Source organism: Phalangium opilio, unplaced genomic scaffold (assembly GCF_054372755.1).
Source record: "Phalangium opilio isolate 3A_F unplaced genomic scaffold, DU_Popi_V2 ptg000390l_1, whole genome shotgun sequence".
Classification (NCBI taxonomy): domain Eukaryota; kingdom Metazoa; phylum Arthropoda; class Arachnida; order Opiliones; family Phalangiidae; genus Phalangium; species Phalangium opilio.
In genome coordinates this window covers 1,537,256-1,552,500 of record NW_028324234.1, presented here as the reverse complement: position 1 = coordinate 1,552,500, position 15,245 = coordinate 1,537,256, and the positions used below count along the sequence as shown (strand labels likewise).

The window sequence follows — 15,245 nt, the reverse complement described above, 5'->3', positions numbered from 1 at the left end:
TATATCTAGTTTTAGTGTACGGGAAAACCTCAAAATTGTTGTTCAGCGAATAACGTGGGGCTCGAACCCACGACCCCGAGAATAAGATACTCGTGTTCTATCGACTGAGGTAGCCGGGCTTGTATCCAAGCATTTTAATTGAATATCAGTAAATGGGTTATCTGTTGCGGGTATCTCTAGTTTTGGTGTACGGGAAAACCTCAAAATATTTGTTTAGCGCCCATCGTGTCGCTCGACCCCGAGATTAAGAACCTCGTGCTCTACCGACTGAGCTAGCTGGGCTTGTATCCACGCATTTTAAATGAATTCTAGTAAATGAACAATCTTTTGCGAGAATCTAGAGTTTTAGTGTATTGGCAAAGTTCAAAATTGTTGCTTAGCGCCCAACGTGGGGCTCGAACCCACGACCCCGAGATCAAGAGTCTCGTGCTCTACCGACTGAGCTAGCCGGGCTTGTGTCCTAGCATTTTAATTGAATTTCAGTAAATAGGCTATCTATTGCGGGTATATCCAGTTTTAGTGTGCGGCAAAACCTCAAAATTGTTGTTTAGCGCCCAACGTGGGGCTCGAACCCACGACCCCGAGATTAAGAGTCTCGTGCTCTACCGACTGAGCTAGTCGGGCTTGTATCCAAGCATTTTAATTGAATTTCAGTAAATGGGTTATCTATTGCGGCAAAAACGGATTTATGTGAGAAGAACGTTGAAGGTAGCAAATTCACTACCCATCCTCGCATACTTTATTGAGAAACGTCGTCTGCTTATATTTTGACTCCACCCACAAATTCTGTATATCTCTATTTTCGTGGTTAAATATATAAAGAAAGAAAAACTAGATGCTTAAAAAAGAAACATCAATTATTTATATTCTTAACTTTAAAACTTAATTCCACTAAATCGGGAGTTATATCGCATTGTTGTCCACTTCGCTTTTTTACCACTGGCGCAATTTCGGAAAAAATATTTAACCACAAAAATAGAGAAGTCTCTATAAACAGAATTTGTGGGTGGAGTCAAAATATAAGCAGACGAAGTTTCTCAATAAAGTATGCGAGGGTGGTACCAGAGGCCAAAGCTATGATCCCACGTTCTTAGTGCATAAATCCGTTTTTGATTGCGGGTATATCTAGTTTTAGTGTACGGGAAAACCTCAAAATTGTTGTTCAGCGAATAACGTGGGGCTCGAACCCACGACCCCGAGAATAAGATACTCGTGTTCTATCGACTGAGGAAGCCGGGCTTGTATCCAAGCATTATAATTGAATTTCAGTAAATGGGTTATCTGTTGCGGGTATCTCTAGTTTTAGTGTACGGGAAAACCTCAAAATATTTGTTTAGCGCCCAACGTGTCGCTCGACCCCGAGATTAAGAACCTCGTGCTCTACCGACTGAGCTAGCCGGGCTTGTATCCACGCATTTTAAATAAATTCTAGTAAATGAACAATCTTTTGCGAGAATCTAGAGTTTTAAGAATTGGCAAAGTTCAAAATTGTTGATTAGCGCCCAACGCGGGGCTCGAACCCACGACCTCGAGATTAAGAGTTTCGTGCTCTACCGACTGAGCTAGTCGGGCTTGTATCCAAGCATTTTATTGAATTTCAGTAAATGGGTTATCTATTACGGGTACATCTAGTTTTAGTGTACGGGAAAACCTCAAAATTGTTGTTTAGCGACCAACTTGGGGCTCGAACCCACGACCCCGAGATTAAGAGCCTCGTGCTCCACCGACTTAGCTAGACGGGCTTGTAACCACAATCCTTTAATTTAATTTAAGAAAATGAACTATCTTTTGCGAGAATCTAGAGTTTTAATGTATTGGCAAAGTTCAAAATTGTCGCTTAGCGCCCAACGTGGGGCTCGAACCCACGACCCCGAGATTAAGAGACTCGTGTTCTATCGACTGAGCTAGACGGGCTTGTATCCAAGCATTTTAATTGAATTTCAGTAAATAGGCTATCTCTTGCGGGTATATCCAGTTTTAGTGTACGGGAAAACCTCAAAATTGTTGTTTAGCGCCCAACGTGGGGCTCGAACCCACGACCCCGAGAATAAGAGTCTCTTGTTCTACCGCCTGAGCTAGCCGGGCTTGTATCCAAGCATTTTAATTGAATTTCAGTAAATGGGTTATCTGTTGCGGGTATCTCTAGTTTTAGTGTACGGGAAAACCTCAAACTTACTGTTTATCGCCCAACATAGGGCTGAAACCCTCGACCCCGATATGAGTAGTCTCGTGCTCTACCGACTTAGCTAGTCGGGCTTGTAACCAGAAACCTTTAACTTAATTTAAGTAAATGAACCATCTTTTGCGAGAATCTAGAATTTTAGTGTATTGGTAAAGTTTAAAATTGTCACGAAGCGCCCAACGTGGGGCTCGACCCCACAATCCGGAATTTAGGAGTCTCGTGCTCTACCGACTGAGCTAGCCGGGCTTGCATCCATGCATTTTAAATGAATTCCAGTAAATGAACAATCTTTTGCGAGAATCTAGAGTTTTAAGTATTGGCAAAGTTCAAAATTGTTGATTAGCGCCCAACTTGGGGCTCGAACCCACGACCCCGAGATTAAGAGTCTCGTACTCTACCGACTGAGCTAGTCGGGCTTGTATCCAAGCATTTTAATTGAATTTCAGTAAATGGGTTATCTATTGCGGGTATATCTAGTTTTAGTGTACGGGAAAACCTCAAAATTGTTGTTTAGCGCCTAACGTGGGGCTCGAACCCACGACCCCGATATTAAGAGCCTCGTGCTCCACCGACTTAGCTAGTCGGGCTTGTAACCACAGTACTTTAATTTAATTTAAGAAAATGAACGATCTTTTGCGAGAATCTAGAGTTTTAATGTATTGGCAAAGTTCAAAATTGTCGCTTAGCGCCCAACGTGGGGCTCGAACCCACGACCCCGAGATCAAGAGTCTCGTGCTCTACCGTCTGAGCTAGCCGGGCTTGTATCCAAGCATTTTAATTGAATTTCAGTAAATGGGTTATCTAATGCGGGTATATCCAGTTTTAGTGTGCGGGAAAACCTCAAAATTGTTGTTTAGCGCCCAACGTGGGGCTCGAACCCACGACCCCGAGATTAAGAGACTCGTGTTCTATAGACTGAGCTAGACGGGCTTGTATCCAAGCATTTTAATTGAATTTCAGTAAATAGGCTATCTCTTGCGGGTATATCCAGTTTTAGTGTGCGGGAAAACCTTAAAATTTCTGTTTAGCGCCCAACGTGGGGCTCGAACCCACGACCCTGAGATTAAGAGTCTCGTGCTCTACCGACTGAGCTAGCCGGGCTTGTATCCAAGCACATTAATTTAATTTCAGTAAATGGGTTATGTATTGCGGGTATATCTAGTTTTAGTGTACGGGAAAACCTCAAAATTGTTGTTTAGCGCCCAACGTGGGGATCGAACCCACGACCCCGAGAATAAGATACTCGTGTTCTATCGACTGAGGAAGCCGGGCTTGTATCCAAGCATTATAATTGAATTTCAGTAAATGGGTTATCTGTTGCGGGTATCTCTAGTTTTAGTGTACGGGAAAACCTCAAAATATTTGTTTAGCGCCCAACGTGTCGCTCGACCCCGAGATTAAGAACCTCGTGCTCTACCGACTGAGCTAGCCGGGCTTGTATCCACGCATTTTAAATGAATTCTAGTAAATGAACAATCTTTTGCGAGAATCTAGAGTTTTAAGAATTGGCAAAGTTCAAAATTGTTGATTAGCGCCCAACGCGGGGCTCGAACCCACGACCTCGAGATTAAGAGTTTCGTGCTCTACCGACTGAGCTAGTCGGGCTTGTATCCAAGCATTTTATTGAATTTCAGTAAATGGGTTATCTATTGCGGGTACATCTAGTTTTAGTGTACGGGAAAACCTCAAAATTGTTGTTTAGCGACCAACTTGGGGCTCGAACCCACGACCCCGAGATTAAGAGCCTCGTGCTCCACCGACTTAGCTAGACGGGCTTGTAACCACAATCCTTTAATTTAATTTAAGAAAATGAACTATCTTTTGCGAGAATCTAGAGTTTTAATGTATTGGCAAAGTTCAAAATTGTCGCTTAGCGCCCAACGTGGGGCTCGAACCTACGACCCCGAGATTAAGAGACTCGTGTTCTATCGACTGAGCTAGACGGGCTTGTATCCAAGCATTTTAATTGAATTTCAGTAAATAGGCTATCTCTTGCGGGTATATCCAGTTTTAGTGTACGGGAAAACCTCAAAATTGTTGTTTAGCGCCCAACGTGGGGCTCGAACCCACGACCCCGAGAATAAGAGTCTCTTGTTCTACCGCCTGAGCTAGCCGGGCTTGTATCCAAGCATTTTAATTGAATTTCAGTAAATGGGTTATCTGTTGCGGGTATCTCTAGTTTTAGTGTACGGGAAAACCTCAAACTTACTGTTTATCGCCCAACATAGGGCTGAAACCCTCGACCCCGATATGAGTAGTCTCGTGCTCTACCGACTTAGCTAGTCGGGCTTGTAACCAGAAACCTTTAACTTAATTTAAGTAAATGAACCATCTTTTGCGAGAATCTAGAATTTTAGTGTATTGGTAAAGTTTAAAATTGTCACGAAGCGCCCAACGTGGGGCTCGACCCCACAATCCGGAATTTAGGAGTCTCGTGCTCTACCGACTGAGCTAGCCGGGCTTGCATCCATGCATTTTAAATGAATTCCAGTAAATGAACAATCTTTTGCGAGAATCTAGAGTTTTAAGTATTGGCAAAGTTCAAAATTGTTGATTAGCGCCCAACTTGGGGCTCGAACCCACGACCCCGAGATTAAGAGTCTCGTACTCTACCGACTGAGCTAGTCGGGCTTGTATCCAAGCATTTTAATTGAATTTCAGTAAATGGGTTATCTATTGCGGGTATATCTAGTTTTAGTGTAAGGGAAAACCTCAAAATTGTTGTTTAGCGCCTAACGTGGGGCTCGAACCCACGACCCCGATATTAAGAGCCTCGTGCTCCACCGACTTAGCTAGTCGGGCTTGTAACCACAGTACTTTAATTTAATTTAAGAAAATGAACTATCTTTTGCGAGAATCTAGAGTTTTAATGTATTGGCAAAGTTCAAAATTGTCGCTTAGCGCCCAACGTGGGGCTCGAACCCACGACCCCGAGATCAAGAGTCTCGTGCTCTACCGTCTGAGCTAGCCGGGCTTGTATCCAAGCATTTTAATTGAATTTCAGTAAATGGGTTATCTAATGCGGGTATATCCAGTTTTAGTGTGCGGGAAAACCTCAAAATTGTTGTTTAGCGCCCAACGTGGGGCTCGAACCCACGACCCCGAGATTAAGAGACTCGTGTTCTATAGACTGAGCTAGACGGGCTTGTATCCAAGCATTTTAATTGAATTTCAGTAAATAGGCTATCTCTTGCGGGTATATCCAGTTTTAGTGTGCGGGAAAACCTTAAAATTTCTGTTTAGCGCCCAACGTGGGGCTCGAACCCACGACCCTGAGATTAAGAGTCTCGTGCTCTACCGACTGAGCTAGCCGGGCTTGTATCCAAGCACATTAATTTAATTTCAGTAAATGGGTTATGTATTGCGGGTATATCTAGTTTTAGTGTACGGGAAAACCTCAAAATTGTTGTTTAGCGCCCAACGTGGGGATCGAACCCACGACCCCGAGAATAAGAGTCTCGTGTTCTACCGACTGAGCTAGCCGGGCTTGTATCCAAGCATTTTAATTGAATTTCAGTAAATCGGTTATCTGTTGTGGGTATCTCTAGTTTTAGTATACGGGAAAACCTCAAACTTACTGTTTAGCGCCCAACATAGGGCTGAAACCCTCGACCCCGATATGAGTAGTCTCGTGCTCTACCGACTTAGCTAGTCGGGCTTGTAACCAGAAGCCTTTAACTTAATTTAAGTAAATGAACTATCTTTTGCGAGAATCTAGAGTTTTAGTGTATTGGCAAAGTTTAAAATTGTCACGAAGCGCCCAACGTGGGGCTCGACCCCACGATCCGGAATTTAGGAGTCTCGTGCTCTACCGACTGAGCTAGCCGGGCTTGCATCCATGCATTTTAAATGAATTCCAGTAAATGAACAATCTTTTGCGAGAATCTAGAGTTTTAAGTATTGGCAAAGTTCAAAATTGTTGATTAGCGCCCAACTTGGGGCTCGAACCCACGACCCCGAGATTAAGAGTCTCGTACTCTACCGACTGAGCTAGTCGGGCTTGTATCCAAGCATTTTAATTGAATTTCAGTAAATGGGTTATCTATTGCGGGTATATCTAGTTTTAGTGTACGGGAAAACCTCAAAATTGTTGTTTAGCGCCTAACGTGGGGCTCGAACCCACGACCCCGAGAATAAGATACTCGTGTTCTATCGACTGAGGTAGCCGGGCTTGTATCCAAGCATTTTAATTGAATTTCAGTAAATGGGTTATCTGTTGCGGGTATCTCTAGTTTTAGTGTACGGGAAAACCTCAAAATATTTGTTTAGCGCCCAACGTGTCGCTCGACCCCACGACCCCGAGATTAAGAACCTCGTGCTCTACCGACTGAGCTAGCCGGGCTTGTATCCATGCATATAAATGAATTCTAGTAAATGAACAATCTTTTGCGAGAATCTAGAGTTTTAAGAAATGGCAAAGTTCAAAATTGTTGATTAGCGCCCAACGTGGGGCTCGAATCCACGACCTCGAGATTAAGAGTCTCGTGCTCTACCGACTGAGCTAGTCGGGCTTGTATCCAAGCATTTTATTGAATTTCAGTAAATGGGTTATCTATTGCGGGTATATCTAGTTTTAGTGTACGGAAAAACCTCAAAATTGTTGTTTAGCGACCAACGTGGGGCTCGAACCCACGACCCCGAGATTAAGAGCCTCGTGCTCCACCGACTTAGCTAGTCGGGCTTGTAACCACAATCCTTTAATTTAATTTAAGAAAATGAACTATCTTTTGCCAGAATCTAGAGTTTTAATGTATTGGCAAAGTTCAAAATTGTCGCTTAGCGCCAAACGTGGGGCTCGAACCCACGACCCCGAGATCAAGAGTCTCGTGCTCTACCGACTGAGCTAGCCGGGCTTGTATCCAAGCATTTTAATTGAATTTCAGTAAATGGGTTATCTAATGCGGGTATATCCAGTTTTAGTGTGCGGGAAAACCTCAAAATTGTTGTTTAGCGCCCAACGTGGGGCTCGAACCCACGACCCCGAGATTAAGAGACTCGTGTTCTATCAACTGAGCTAGACGGGCTTGTATCCAAGCATTTTAATTGAATTTCAGTAAATAGGCTATCTCTTGCGGGTATATCCAGTTTTAGTGTGCGGGAAAACCTTAAAATTTCTGTTTAGCGCCCAACGTGGGGCTCGAACCCACGACCCTGAGATTAAGAGTCTCGTGCTCTACCGACTGAGCTAGCCGGGCTTGTATCCAAGCTCTTTAATTGAATTTCAGTAAATGGGTTATGTATTGCGGGTATATCTAGTTTTAGTGTACGGGAAAACCTCAAAATTGTTGTTTAGCGCCCAACGTGGGGCTCGAACCCACGACCCCGAGAATAAGAGTCTCGTGTTCTACCGACTGAGCTAGCCGGGCTTGTATCCAAGCATTCTATTGAATTTCAGTAAATGGGTTATCTGTTGCGGGTATCTCTAGTTTTAGTGTACGGGAAAACCTCAAAATTACTGTTTAGCGCCCAACATAGGGCCGAAACCCTCGACCCCGATATGAGTAGTCTCGTGCTCTACCGACTTAGCTAGTCGGGCTTGTAACCAGAAACCTTTAACTTAATTTAAGTAAATGAACTATCTTTTGCAAGAATCTAGAGTTTTAGTGTATTGGCAAAGTTTAAAATTGTCACGAAGCGCCCAACGTAGGGCTCGACCCCATGTTCCGGAATTTAGGAGTCTCGTGCTCTACCGACTGAGCTAGCCGGGCTTGTATCCATGCATTTTAAATGAATTCCAGTAAATGAACAATCTTTTGCGAGAATCTAGAGTTTTAAGTATTGGCAAAGTTCAAAATTGTTGATTAGCGCCCAACTTAATTGGGGCTCGAACCCACGACCCCGAGATTAAGAGTCTCGTGCTCTTCCGACTGAGCTAGCCGGGCTTGTATCCATGCATTTTAAATGAATTCCAGTAAATGAACTATCTTTTGCGAGAATCTAGAGTTTTAGTGTATTGGCAAAGTCCAAAATTGTTTATTAGCGCCCAAACTCGGGCTCGAACCCACCACCCCGAGATTAAGAGTCTCGTGCTCTACCGACGGATCAAGTCGAGCTTGTATCTAAGCATTTTAATTGAATTTCAGTAAATGGGTTATCTATTGCGGGTATACTAGTTTTAGTGTATAGGCAAAGTTCAAAATTGTCAAGAAGCTCCCAACGTGGGGATCGACCCCAGACCCCGCGATTAAGAGTCTCGTGCTCTACCAACTGAGCTAGCCGGGCTTGTATCCATGTATTTTAATTGAATTTCAGTAAATGGGTTATCTATTGCGGGTATATCCCCTTTTAGTGTACGGGAAAACCTCAAAATTGTTGTTTAGCGCCCAACGTGGGGCTCGAACCCACGACCCCGAGATTAAGAGCCTCGTGCTCTACCGACTGAGCTAGCCGGGCTTGTATTCATGCATTTTAATTGAATTTCAGTAAATGGGTTATCTGTTGCGGGTATCTCTAGTTTTAGTGTACGGGAAAACCTCAAAATATTTGTTTAGCGCCCAACGTGTCGCTCGACCCCACGACCCCGAGATTAAGAACCTCGTGCTCTACCGACTGAGCTAGCCGGGCTTGTATCCAAGCATTCTATTGAATTTCAGTAAATGGGTTATCTGTTGCGGGTATCTCTAGTTTTAGTGTACGGGAAAACCTCAAAATTACTGTTTAGCGCCCAACATAGGGCCGAAACCCTCGACCCCGATATGAGTAGTCTCGTGCTCTACCGACTTAGCTAGTCGGGCTTGAAACCAGAAACCTTTAACTTAATTTAAGTAAATGAACTATCTTTTGCGAGAATCTAGAGTTTTAGTGTATTGGCAAAGTTTGTTGAGATTTGTTTACTTTTATGTATCGCGACGACTTGTTTAGTTTGAAGGTATCGCACGCGACGACTTGTTTTTGTTATTGAACTGATAAACCGACCACCCAGTATGGAGCCATTCCCCTTTTTTTAGATCACTATCTAACCCTAAAAGTTCGCGCTTGTTAACCTTTTTCGAATACTTTTACCTAAAAATAGGAGTGCCTCCCCCTTTTTTGAAAGAAGAGAGGACTTTTTACTTTGACCCTCTCTAAAAATATCACTCTTGTACTAGCCACCGAGCTGTAAACATGTAACCAATTTTTGCTCAATAAATTTACCTCATTTTCTAGTTTTTACAATTAAACTAACGTCTAATAATTTCCCTGACGACTCGAATTACAACATGGTGCCGAAACCGGGGAACCCCTTTAGATAATAGTTAGATTTAATTAAAATGAGTGAAATTTCCCGATGAAATCTTTATTGTTCCCGAAACGACCCGAAACGAAGAAAGACGAAAGAACTGAAATTACAAGGAACAATTAAGGTGATTGTGAAATTACGCTAGAAGAATCGACGACATGGCAGACGAAATAGACGACGATACTGGATTACGAATGATGAAACAAAAGAGAACCACTTTAAGACGAATGACCACAACGCTAATTAACAAGATAGAAAGAGAAGTAAATTCACCATCGACCACAGTTTCCAACATGAAGGTTCACTATGAACAGTTAAGTGCCAAAGAAAAACTGTTATTCGGATTAGACGAAGAAATTATAAACTTATCCGAAGACGAAGAAACCTTGAACCAGGAAATGGAAAATGCTGAAAATTACAGAGAAGGAATAGTAAGAGTAAAATGTTTATTGACTGAATTTATAGAAAGTAGAAGACTTCCTACACTTGATTATGCATCGATCAACCCTTCCGCAAATGGAAACGGTTCCGTTCATAGTCAAGAAAGAAGAACCCCATCCATTAAGCTACCTAAATTGGTTATTGAAAAATTTATGGGAGATCCAAGTCAGTGGAATGGATTTTGGTCCCAATTTGAAATGGCCATCCACAACACTGCAGAAGATGACGTCACTAAGTTTGGATACTTAAGGTCATACGTTGGAGGAGAAGCCGCAGGCTCAATAGCTGGTTTCTCCTTAACCTCTGCTAATTATAAGAAAGCAGTAGATAAACTCAAGAATAGATTTGGGAGAACAAGGATTATCAAGAGTTCTCACATGAAAAATCTCTTGAGTGAAAACCCCGTCAAGGATATGAATGATATTAAAGGACTCAGGAAATTGTACGATCGGATAGAAGTTCAAATTCGTAGTCTAGAAACTATGGGGGTTCCACTAAACTCGTATGACGTCATGTTCATGCCGCTTTTAAGAACCCTTATACCAGACGAAATGTCTTACGAATTTGATAGAAAACATCCAGATGATGATGATTATGGAGGAGAGGAAATTCTGGAATTTGTTAGACAAGAAATAGAAGGAAAAGAAAGGCACGCTATTCTGACAGGATCATGGAAAAGTTTGCAACCCAAGAAACCCCAGTTTCCACAAAACAGTCACCAGGACCGTTTTAAAGCCAGAAATTTCAAACAAGAAAACGCGCCAAGGATGAAAATACCTACCGCAGCGGTGCTACACGTAAACGCCTCCAAGGATGTAGAGGTAAATCCAGAACTAGAATGCATTTTTTGTGAAAAAACTACCCACAAGACCAAGGATTGTACGTCATACAGCGCTACCGAACGAAAGGATATTTTGAGAAGAAAAGCACGTTGCTTTATATGCATGCAGTACAGACATAGAGCGAGAGATTGTAAGGCCGAATTGAGCTGTCCACTATGCCAAAAGAGACACGAAGTCTCGGTTTGTGAAATGAAGTTTCCGGACAAAGGCAAGGAGAGGGAAGCAGAACAAACATTAAGCCAAAACTGCGCCCCTCTCGCTCGAGAAGGAAGGGAAGAAGTGGTTTACCTGAAAACTGCAGGTGTTCTTGCTATTCATGAAGATTCATCCATGAATATTCGACTTTTTCTTGATGACGGTAGCCAGCGTACGTTTATACGCGAAGACGTTTCAAGAAAATTGAACCTGCCAACTATGGGAATAGAAAACGTGAAAATATTCGCCTTTGAATCGACCATTCCTACTATAGTTAAACGAAGACGAGTCAGGTTAACCTTAAAGGACCTCGAAACAGAAAATGAATTAACAATAGAAGCCCTAGAATCTCCTAAGCTATGCTCTGGCACGCTGCAAATTCCTAGCTTAATACTACAAGAAGAAATGAACAATCGAGGATTAAAATTGGCGGACGAAAATTTAGAATCGAAAGAAATAGATCTTCTCATAGGAAGCGAATATTATTGGAAGGTAGTCACCGGAAGAATGGAATTTTTAACACAAAGACTAGCAGCGGTAGAAACAATTTTTGGATGGACTGTCCACGGATTTTCTGAAGGCTCGGATAAAGAGATTGCCGTTAATTCCGTAACAGTTCTTTCTGTTACGTCTCTAGAGACTGAAGAAGAACTAGCTTCACAACAGTTGAAAAAATTATGGGAACTGGACGCGATTGGAATATCTGACCAGACAGATTCGCTGGAATCCACTGAAGAAGGGAAAGCAATCGAATTATTTAAATCTACAATCAAGTTTGAAAATAATCGGTACGAGGTAAACCTCCCGTGGAGAGAAGAAAAGGAACTTTCCTCAACAAATTATGGCAATGCCAGAAAGCGTTTCGAAAGTTTTAAGAAAAGATTCATTAAGAATCCAGAGCTATACTTAGAATATTCGAAGGTCATAAACGATTATCTAAGACAAGGAATCGCCGAGAAAGTATTGATGCCAGATTCCACAAACAAAGTATTCTACTTGCCGCATCATCCAATCATTGACAAGCAAAGAACGAGTACGAAATTAAGAGTAGTATTTGACGGTTCTGCGAAAGAAGAAGGACACCCCTCTCTTAATGAATGTCTCTATACCGGTCCAACCATGAACACGGATCTATTGAAGCAGTTGATCACATTCAGGATGAAAAAGGTTGCTTTCACTGCCGACATCGAAAAGGCATTTTTGCAAGTTAGCCTGGCGGAATCGGATAGAGACGTGGTCAGATTTCTTTGGACAGAAAACCCCCAAGAAGCAACTGAGCCATTGGTTTTGAGAATGACGAGAGTCTTATTTGGCGTTTCTCCAAGTCCCTTTCTCCTCGCTGCAACAATTAGACATCATATTGAAAAGTACAAGAACACGCACCCTGAGGTCTACGAGCTCTTGTTACATTTTCTGTATGTAGACGATTTGACTGGGGGTGAAGATGATGTGAGAAAGGCCCTAGAAATTACGCGGGACTCTAAAGAAATTATGATGGAAGCCAACATGAATCTCCGCAAATGGAAGACTAATTCTAGCGAATTAAGAGGAAATTGGGATGAAACAATGAAAGAAAAGGAAGAATTAACAGAACATCAAGATGGATTTTCTCTATTGAAGGTTTTGGGAATAAAATGGAATCCTGAACAAGATGTCATCCAGTTTGACGCTACGGATCTTCTTAACTTCCTTGAAGAAAGAAAGGACACGAAAAGATTTGTATTAAAGGCTTCTTCAAGAATATTTGACCCTGTTGGATATTTGGCCCCTTTTATCATTCGCGTAAAATGTCTTTTCCAAGAGATCTGGGAAAGAGGTACAGACTGGGATGAGAGTCTACCTTCAGATATCCAAGAGAAATGGAACAAGTGGTGTGAAGAACTACCTGCCTTAAATGAGGTATACATTCCAAGATATTACTTTGAAGAAGCTGAAGACGGAATCATAAGGAACGTAGAACTACATTGTTTCTCTGACAGCAGTGAGAAGGCTTACGGAGCTGCTCTCTACCTAAGATTTAAAACGAAGAACGAAAAGATCCGAACGATACTCGTAACCAGCAAAACACGAGTAGCACCCCTGAAGAAGATAACGCTACCACGCCTTGAATTAATGGGAGCGGTGATTGCTGTTCGCTTAATGAACCACACTAAAGAATACTTTTCCAAACTTAACCCAAGAATGTTTTACTGGACTGATTCAACCATCACCCTGAATTGGATTCAAGGAAGCGCCAATAGATGGAAACCTTTTGTAGCGAACCGAGTTCGTGAAATTCAGCAAGGCTCTGAACCAAGCACTTGGAAACATTGCCCCGGAAGGTACAATCCGGCAGATTTCCTAACTAGAGGAATGAAGTTACAGGACCTACTCCAAAATACGAGTTGGTGGACTGGTCCAGAATTCTTAAGAACAGAAGTTGAATTACCCAAGCCATCAGAAGTAACAGAAAACTTTGAAATCGTCAACAAAGAACTCCGACCGAAATTTGATGAAATAATTCAAAATCCATGCGTCATGGAAATCAACGAGCCTCTTTTCAATCTTGAAGACAAGAGCAAACTTTCGCGGGTAATTCGCATTACTGCTTGGATTATGAGATTTATAGAAAACTGCAAGAAAGGAAATGAAAAGAAGAAAGAAACATCACTCGATAGCGATGAACTTAGAAAGGCCGAGTTGTATTGGATCAAGCGATCACAAGCCGAAGCTTTCGGTCTTGAATTGAAGATTCTTGAAGCTAAGAAAATTGTACCGAAAGAATCCAAACTCTACGACCTCTCTCCATTCCTTGACGAAGAGGGAGCACTAAGAGTTGGTGGAAGATTAAAATTAGCAGAATTCTCTTATGCCGAAAGACATCCCTATATAATTCCAGAAAAACATTATTTGGCAAAACTACAGATCTTGTATCACCACGAGAAGTCAATGCATGGAGGTCTATCTGCAACTTTAACTCATCTTAGAGAAACATTTTGGGTGATCAGAGGTCGTCAAGTGGCCAAATCTATTCTAAAGAAATGCATGACATGCAAAAGGTATAGCGCCAAACCTCCTATTGTAGCTACAGCACCTTTGCCTAAAGAAAGAATGCTAGAATCAAGACCATTTGACGTCACAGGTATTGACTTCGCGGGCCCAGTTTACGTCGAAATTGAAAAAGAATCAAAGAAGGCTTACATAGCTCTATTCACCTGTAGTACAACAAGGGCTATTCACCTAGAACTCGTTACAGACTTGACGACAGACAAGTTTCTCCTAGCTCTAAGAAGATTTTTTGCGAGAAGAGGAATCTGCTCTGAAATTCAATCAGATAACGCAAAGACCTTTAAAAGGGCCGAAAATGACTTGGAAGAATTGTTTAAGCTAACTAAAGAACCACCCGTACAAAATTATGTTGGTCAAGAAGGAATAAAGTGGACCTACATAATTGAAAGAGCCAGTTGGTGGGGTGGATACTGGGAAAGGCTTGTTAGAACAGTGAAGACGGCATTGCGTAAAAATTTGGGAAAAACTTCTTTAAGCTTCGAAGAGTTCCAGACTACTCTAAGTGAGACAGAAGCCGTTTTGAACTCCCGCCCCCTCTCTTACGTCATGAATGACAAGGACGAACCAGTTCCGTTAGCTCCCTCGGACTTTCTTACCGGAAGAAAGGTCACGTTACTACCACCGAGAACCTTTACGAAAGTTCAACTCAAGAAAAACGACTTGAAGAAAAGACTGCTCTATAGACAGACTCTATTAGACTCCTTTTGGAGAAGATGGAGGAAGGAGTATCTACTTGAGTTGCGTTCAGCCCATCGCAGTCAGTTCGTTAAGGGAACCAAAGAATTTGAAGTGAATGACGTGGTTTTAATCACAGAAGATGTTAGGCCAAGATCCATGTGGAAGATGGGAAAAATAACTGAAGTATTTCGAGGACGTGATGGTCTCATTGGATCATGCTCGTTAAAAACCACGAACGGAAACATCATAAAAAGGCCAGTTCAGTTGCTTTGCAAATTAGAAGTTAATGACTAGAAACATGAATGACAATGTCATTGCGCGGGGATGATGTTGAGATTTGTTTACTTTTATGTATCGCGACGACTTGTTTAGTTTGAAGGTATCGCACGCGACGACTTGTTTTTGTTATTGAACTGATAAACCGACCACCCAGTATGGAGCCATTCCCCTTTTTTTAGATCACTATCTAACCCTAAAAGTTCGCGCTTGTTAACCTTTTTCGAATACTTTTACCTAAAAATAGGAGTGCCTCCCCCTTTTTTGAAAGAAGAGAGGACTTTTTACTTTGACCCTCTCTAAAAATATCACTCTTGTACTAGCCACCGAGCTGTAAACATGTAACCAATTTTTGCTCAATAAA

At 42.1% G+C, this 15,245-nt stretch overlaps 1 protein-coding gene and 26 non-coding genes across 27 annotated transcripts; 1 reads left to right on the top strand and 26 right to left on the bottom strand.

Annotated features, from left to right (window-relative positions):
* Nucleotides 1-380: 380 nt before the first annotated feature.
* TRNAK-CUU (transfer RNA lysine (anticodon CUU)) lies at nt 381-453 on the bottom strand. The gene has a single exon. It is a non-coding gene; the product is annotated as a tRNA-Lys (tRNA).
* Nucleotides 454-551: 98 nt separating this feature from the next.
* Nucleotides 552-624, bottom strand: TRNAK-CUU (transfer RNA lysine (anticodon CUU)). The gene has a single exon. It is a non-coding gene; the product is annotated as a tRNA-Lys (tRNA).
* Nucleotides 625-1,499: 875 nt separating this feature from the next.
* On the bottom strand, nt 1,500-1,572 carry TRNAK-CUU (transfer RNA lysine (anticodon CUU)). Its single transcript has one exon. It is a non-coding gene; the product is annotated as a tRNA-Lys (tRNA).
* A 269-nt stretch (nt 1,573-1,841) lies between these two features.
* Nucleotides 1,842-1,914, bottom strand: TRNAK-CUU (transfer RNA lysine (anticodon CUU)). Its single transcript has one exon. It is a non-coding gene; the product is annotated as a tRNA-Lys (tRNA).
* A 98-nt stretch (nt 1,915-2,012) lies between these two features.
* On the bottom strand, nt 2,013-2,085 carry TRNAK-CUU (transfer RNA lysine (anticodon CUU)). Its single transcript has one exon. It is a non-coding gene; the product is annotated as a tRNA-Lys (tRNA).
* Nucleotides 2,086-2,525: 440 nt separating this feature from the next.
* Nucleotides 2,526-2,598, bottom strand: TRNAK-CUU (transfer RNA lysine (anticodon CUU)). Its single transcript has one exon. It is a non-coding gene; the product is annotated as a tRNA-Lys (tRNA).
* A 270-nt stretch (nt 2,599-2,868) lies between these two features.
* TRNAK-CUU (transfer RNA lysine (anticodon CUU)) lies at nt 2,869-2,941 on the bottom strand. Its single transcript has one exon. It is a non-coding gene; the product is annotated as a tRNA-Lys (tRNA).
* Nucleotides 2,942-3,039: 98 nt separating this feature from the next.
* TRNAK-CUU (transfer RNA lysine (anticodon CUU)) lies at nt 3,040-3,112 on the bottom strand. Its single transcript has one exon. It is a non-coding gene; the product is annotated as a tRNA-Lys (tRNA).
* A 98-nt stretch (nt 3,113-3,210) lies between these two features.
* Nucleotides 3,211-3,283, bottom strand: TRNAK-CUU (transfer RNA lysine (anticodon CUU)). The gene has a single exon. It is a non-coding gene; the product is annotated as a tRNA-Lys (tRNA).
* Nucleotides 3,284-3,381: 98 nt separating this feature from the next.
* On the bottom strand, nt 3,382-3,617 carry TRNAK-CUU (transfer RNA lysine (anticodon CUU)). Its single transcript has 2 exons — nt 3,581-3,617; nt 3,382-3,417 (listed from the first exon to the last, which is right to left on the bottom strand). It is a non-coding gene; the product is annotated as a tRNA-Lys (tRNA).
* Nucleotides 3,618-3,714: 97 nt separating this feature from the next.
* On the bottom strand, nt 3,715-3,787 carry TRNAK-CUU (transfer RNA lysine (anticodon CUU)). Its single transcript has one exon. It is a non-coding gene; the product is annotated as a tRNA-Lys (tRNA).
* Nucleotides 3,788-4,056: 269 nt separating this feature from the next.
* Nucleotides 4,057-4,129, bottom strand: TRNAK-CUU (transfer RNA lysine (anticodon CUU)). The gene has a single exon. It is a non-coding gene; the product is annotated as a tRNA-Lys (tRNA).
* Nucleotides 4,130-4,227: 98 nt separating this feature from the next.
* On the bottom strand, nt 4,228-4,300 carry TRNAK-CUU (transfer RNA lysine (anticodon CUU)). Its single transcript has one exon. It is a non-coding gene; the product is annotated as a tRNA-Lys (tRNA).
* Nucleotides 4,301-4,740: 440 nt separating this feature from the next.
* On the bottom strand, nt 4,741-4,813 carry TRNAK-CUU (transfer RNA lysine (anticodon CUU)). Its single transcript has one exon. It is a non-coding gene; the product is annotated as a tRNA-Lys (tRNA).
* A 270-nt stretch (nt 4,814-5,083) lies between these two features.
* On the bottom strand, nt 5,084-5,156 carry TRNAK-CUU (transfer RNA lysine (anticodon CUU)). The gene has a single exon. It is a non-coding gene; the product is annotated as a tRNA-Lys (tRNA).
* A 98-nt stretch (nt 5,157-5,254) lies between these two features.
* On the bottom strand, nt 5,255-5,327 carry TRNAK-CUU (transfer RNA lysine (anticodon CUU)). The gene has a single exon. It is a non-coding gene; the product is annotated as a tRNA-Lys (tRNA).
* Nucleotides 5,328-5,425: 98 nt separating this feature from the next.
* On the bottom strand, nt 5,426-5,498 carry TRNAK-CUU (transfer RNA lysine (anticodon CUU)). Its single transcript has one exon. It is a non-coding gene; the product is annotated as a tRNA-Lys (tRNA).
* Nucleotides 5,499-5,596: 98 nt separating this feature from the next.
* Nucleotides 5,597-5,669, bottom strand: TRNAK-CUU (transfer RNA lysine (anticodon CUU)). The gene has a single exon. It is a non-coding gene; the product is annotated as a tRNA-Lys (tRNA).
* Nucleotides 5,670-6,109: 440 nt separating this feature from the next.
* TRNAK-CUU (transfer RNA lysine (anticodon CUU)) lies at nt 6,110-6,182 on the bottom strand. Its single transcript has one exon. It is a non-coding gene; the product is annotated as a tRNA-Lys (tRNA).
* A 438-nt stretch (nt 6,183-6,620) lies between these two features.
* On the bottom strand, nt 6,621-6,693 carry TRNAK-CUU (transfer RNA lysine (anticodon CUU)). Its single transcript has one exon. It is a non-coding gene; the product is annotated as a tRNA-Lys (tRNA).
* A 269-nt stretch (nt 6,694-6,962) lies between these two features.
* On the bottom strand, nt 6,963-7,035 carry TRNAK-CUU (transfer RNA lysine (anticodon CUU)). The gene has a single exon. It is a non-coding gene; the product is annotated as a tRNA-Lys (tRNA).
* Nucleotides 7,036-7,133: 98 nt separating this feature from the next.
* Nucleotides 7,134-7,206, bottom strand: TRNAK-CUU (transfer RNA lysine (anticodon CUU)). The gene has a single exon. It is a non-coding gene; the product is annotated as a tRNA-Lys (tRNA).
* A 98-nt stretch (nt 7,207-7,304) lies between these two features.
* TRNAK-CUU (transfer RNA lysine (anticodon CUU)) lies at nt 7,305-7,377 on the bottom strand. Its single transcript has one exon. It is a non-coding gene; the product is annotated as a tRNA-Lys (tRNA).
* A 98-nt stretch (nt 7,378-7,475) lies between these two features.
* TRNAK-CUU (transfer RNA lysine (anticodon CUU)) lies at nt 7,476-7,548 on the bottom strand. The gene has a single exon. It is a non-coding gene; the product is annotated as a tRNA-Lys (tRNA).
* Nucleotides 7,549-7,987: 439 nt separating this feature from the next.
* On the bottom strand, nt 7,988-8,064 carry TRNAK-CUU (transfer RNA lysine (anticodon CUU)). Its single transcript has one exon. It is a non-coding gene; the product is annotated as a tRNA-Lys (tRNA).
* A 438-nt stretch (nt 8,065-8,502) lies between these two features.
* Nucleotides 8,503-8,575, bottom strand: TRNAK-CUU (transfer RNA lysine (anticodon CUU)). Its single transcript has one exon. It is a non-coding gene; the product is annotated as a tRNA-Lys (tRNA).
* Nucleotides 8,576-9,559: 984 nt separating this feature from the next.
* LOC149594226 (uncharacterized) lies at nt 9,560-14,899 on the top strand. The gene has a single exon (XM_089861294.1). It carries the CDS (start codon nt 9,560-9,562, stop codon nt 14,897-14,899), a length of 5,340 nt encoding a protein of 1,779 aa, XP_089717420.1.
* Nucleotides 14,900-15,245: the final 346 nt, after the last annotated feature.